Raw genomic sequence first — 3,288 nt, 5'->3', positions numbered from 1 at the left:
TAAATTTATTTGGATCCATATTATTAAAATTATAAGGATCCATATTACTAAAATTATTTGGATCCATATTTAAATTCTAACTGTATGGAGATTAGAAAGATAAAGAGAGAAATAGAAATATGAGAATATATGTAGAGAAATTAATATGAGAGATGAGTAATAAGTGTTGGAGTATTGTTATATTTATAGATAATATTTTTTATTTTAAGTCGTTGGATTAATATCCGAGTTATTTAATGTTGATCGTTGGATAAGATTATAGGTAAGATATAAAAGATAAGGATAAGATCCTGTGTAAGAGATACGGATAAGGTTCGGATTTTGTGTAAGAGATAAGAATAAAAATAAGATTGGATAAATAACAAACAATTAAAACGTACAACAATTAAAACATACAATAAATAAAACATAATTTAATTAAAGCATTGAACAATTAAAACTAAACACCGACTCAAAAGTAAATAAACTATTAAACATAATTAATGACGCTTAAATGATTGTAGCAACTCTTGCTTATAATCTTCAAGTTCGGGAGGCAAATTGGTTTGCCTAAGTAATTGTTGAAGCGTATTAAAATCGTTTTCCTTTTTCATTCTTGCTTCTCTTCGTTGATCAAACTCCATCCTTTCTCGATGTAAGATAATCTTCGCTTCGTCAACCTTCAGTTTACGTTGTTGAATGTCATGCTCCCGGGCGGTTGTTTCATTCCACATTTCTTTCATCTTATTAACTTCGGCTTGATTATTAGAATCAACTCCAGAAGTACTACCATCAACCTTCTTCTTCCCTCTATTTCTCTTCGCAACTTTGACACCTTCAGGTCGTTTAGTACCCATAGTTTCTCCATGATCAAGAGAGATGGGTGTAGAGTACTCTTCACCCTCAAGGCGTACTCTTTTCCCGCTACTATTACTTCCATCGTTACCATCATCTCCAGTTGGAGTATTCTCATAACTCACATTAGCGTATGGAGAAATTGCTATTTTCCATTTTTCATACTGTTTCAGTATGTTCCAGGCATGCTCCAAAGCGAATTTACCTGGTTTGTATAATTCTCTAGCCTCAGCGATAACATCGTCTTCATTCATTCCACTTCTCTTCCTCCGGGTGGCTAATTCCATGCATCCACTCCATTTCATGACTTGGGTTGAGATTCTTCGAAATCGGCCATCAAGCATAGCACGAGTTCGTTTCTGCAAGTCACCGGGTCTGGCTTCTTGGGTAACCTTTTTCCAAAGTGCTTCCTTTGCTTGGTCCGTGCCAATTATGGGGTCTTCTGAAACCCTCATGAATGACGTAATTAGGGCTTCATCTTCTGCTTTTGGCCACTGAATAGATCTACTTGTTTTCGAAGTGGGTGTTGTTATATTCCCCGTATCAACTTCCACTTCAATATCATTTAAATTGTGGATAGTTGGGGGAGTTTGCAATGGATCTCTTGCTTGATGAACGGGTTGCGAATATGAGGAAAATGAAGTAGCAATAAGCCTAATTGGTTGAGAATAAGTATAATTAGGACTAGAACTATGATAATTATATGACAATAAATGAGGTGGTTGCATTTGAGAAGGATCTTGAGAAGGATGATAATTATTAGTATAATTAATATTAGAAGGATTCATATTAGGATTCATATATGTAGGATTCATATTATTATTTAAATTTGAATTCATATTATTATGATTATTATTATTATAAGGATTCATATTGAAAGTAAATAATAGATATATATGTAATTTGGAGAGATTAAGTAGAGAGAAAATAGGAGAAGAAGTGTGAGGAAATATATTGATATTAGGCTCATTTTATAGAAGGCAAAAAATTATCACTACTACAAATCCAGGCAACTACAACGCCCCTTTAACAACGATTATTCACGAAAATCACAATAGACGTTGTAGAATGTATGGCGCGAATTTTACTAAAATCAATTACAACGGGTATGGTTATAAAAACCGTTGTTATTCGTTTTAACAACGGGTCACACATGCACAACCGTTGTTAATAATTTGGCGCAAAATTGGCGCAAAGTTAGTGAAAAGTAATCACAACGGTTATTTTTGAAACCCGTTGTTAAAACTTATTTAACAACGGGTGTTTTTTACAACCGTTGTTAAAACATATTTCACAACGGTTGTTGTTTAATAACCGTTGTCAATACCTTCCATACTATAAACCACACAAACACAAGTCTGCTGCAGCCACAAAACACAAACCTTAATACACAAACACAAACCCAAAGAAGACCAAACACAAACACAAAACACACACTTTCTCATCGTCTCTTTCTCTCTTTCTCATCGTCGCTTTATCTTCTCGCCGTCACTGTTGATTTCATCGTCTCTTTACGTACGTTCTGTAATTATCAGGTTTGTTTCATCGTCATTATTTTATTTTTCTAATTATTTCATTTCCATGTATGTGTTTTTATCGACCATTAGATTCCGTTCAGCATCTGCTAATTATATCATTTCCATGTATGTGTTTCTAATTATTTCATTTCCATCTTATTTGGCGTCCTTGATGCGGATCGAGCATAGTAAGAGTCTTAAGGATGATATCATTCATTTTGTTGGAGTTTGGAGTTTGTTTTGAAAGATTAAGGAGAGGGTTAATTTATTTGGAGTTTGTTTTAGCAGTTAGGGTTTGGAGAATATATTGAGATAATGGAAATGCATGTTAGTTGAGATAATGCAATGTATTTATACTAAGCAATGTGTGGGTTGAGTTGTTTTTTAATTAATATATATGTTAGGAAGTTGTGCCATAATCAGCATCATCATATCTCTCAATGCTGCTTCAAATCTTATTGGACAGTGATGGCAGTAATAATCTGGATCTTGATGATGACTGATCTATGGAGTTGAAAAAATGGAAGCAAATCAAACAAGCATAACTCAACACTTTCAAAATGATCATTTCATTTAATTTTAAACCAAATACATTACAGCAATTATCAGAAATCAAAAGATGTATAATAATCCGGAACAACCCCGGTTAAGCGTAAAAAGCGCTTCTCAACCTCGCCACCAATCACGCCACTCGGTATACCGCTAACTTCCGGGTCATTGGCTTCATATTTTGCAATAACATATTGAATATATGCAAGGACACGACTTGCATGTGGAGATAAGGTTGGAAGAGTACAACTCAACATATCTCTGGGTCACCCAAGTTGCGAGTAACAATGCGACGAGGGTATGAAGATGATGATGATGATGAGGCTTTGTTGACAAGCCGGACTGCTTTACGCCTCTTAATCCAATAATTCCGTTGATGTTCAAGGGA

At 34.5% G+C, this 3,288-nt stretch overlaps 1 protein-coding gene across 1 annotated transcript; it reads right to left on the bottom strand.

Annotated features, from left to right (window-relative positions):
- Nucleotides 1-479: 479 nt before the first annotated feature.
- Nucleotides 480-1,634, bottom strand: LOC141590285 (uncharacterized). The gene has a single exon (XM_074410886.1). It carries the CDS (start codon nt 1,632-1,634, stop codon nt 480-482), a length of 1,155 nt encoding a protein of 384 aa, XP_074266987.1.
- Between the last annotated feature and the right edge of the window lie 1,654 nt (nt 1,635-3,288).

Source organism: Silene latifolia, chromosome 7 (genome assembly GCF_048544455.1).
Source record: "Silene latifolia isolate original U9 population chromosome 7, ASM4854445v1, whole genome shotgun sequence".
NCBI classification, from domain to species: domain Eukaryota; kingdom Viridiplantae; phylum Streptophyta; class Magnoliopsida; order Caryophyllales; family Caryophyllaceae; genus Silene; species Silene latifolia.
The sequence above is the reverse complement of the archived record's forward strand: the minus strand, read 5'-3'. Positions and strand labels throughout refer to the sequence as shown.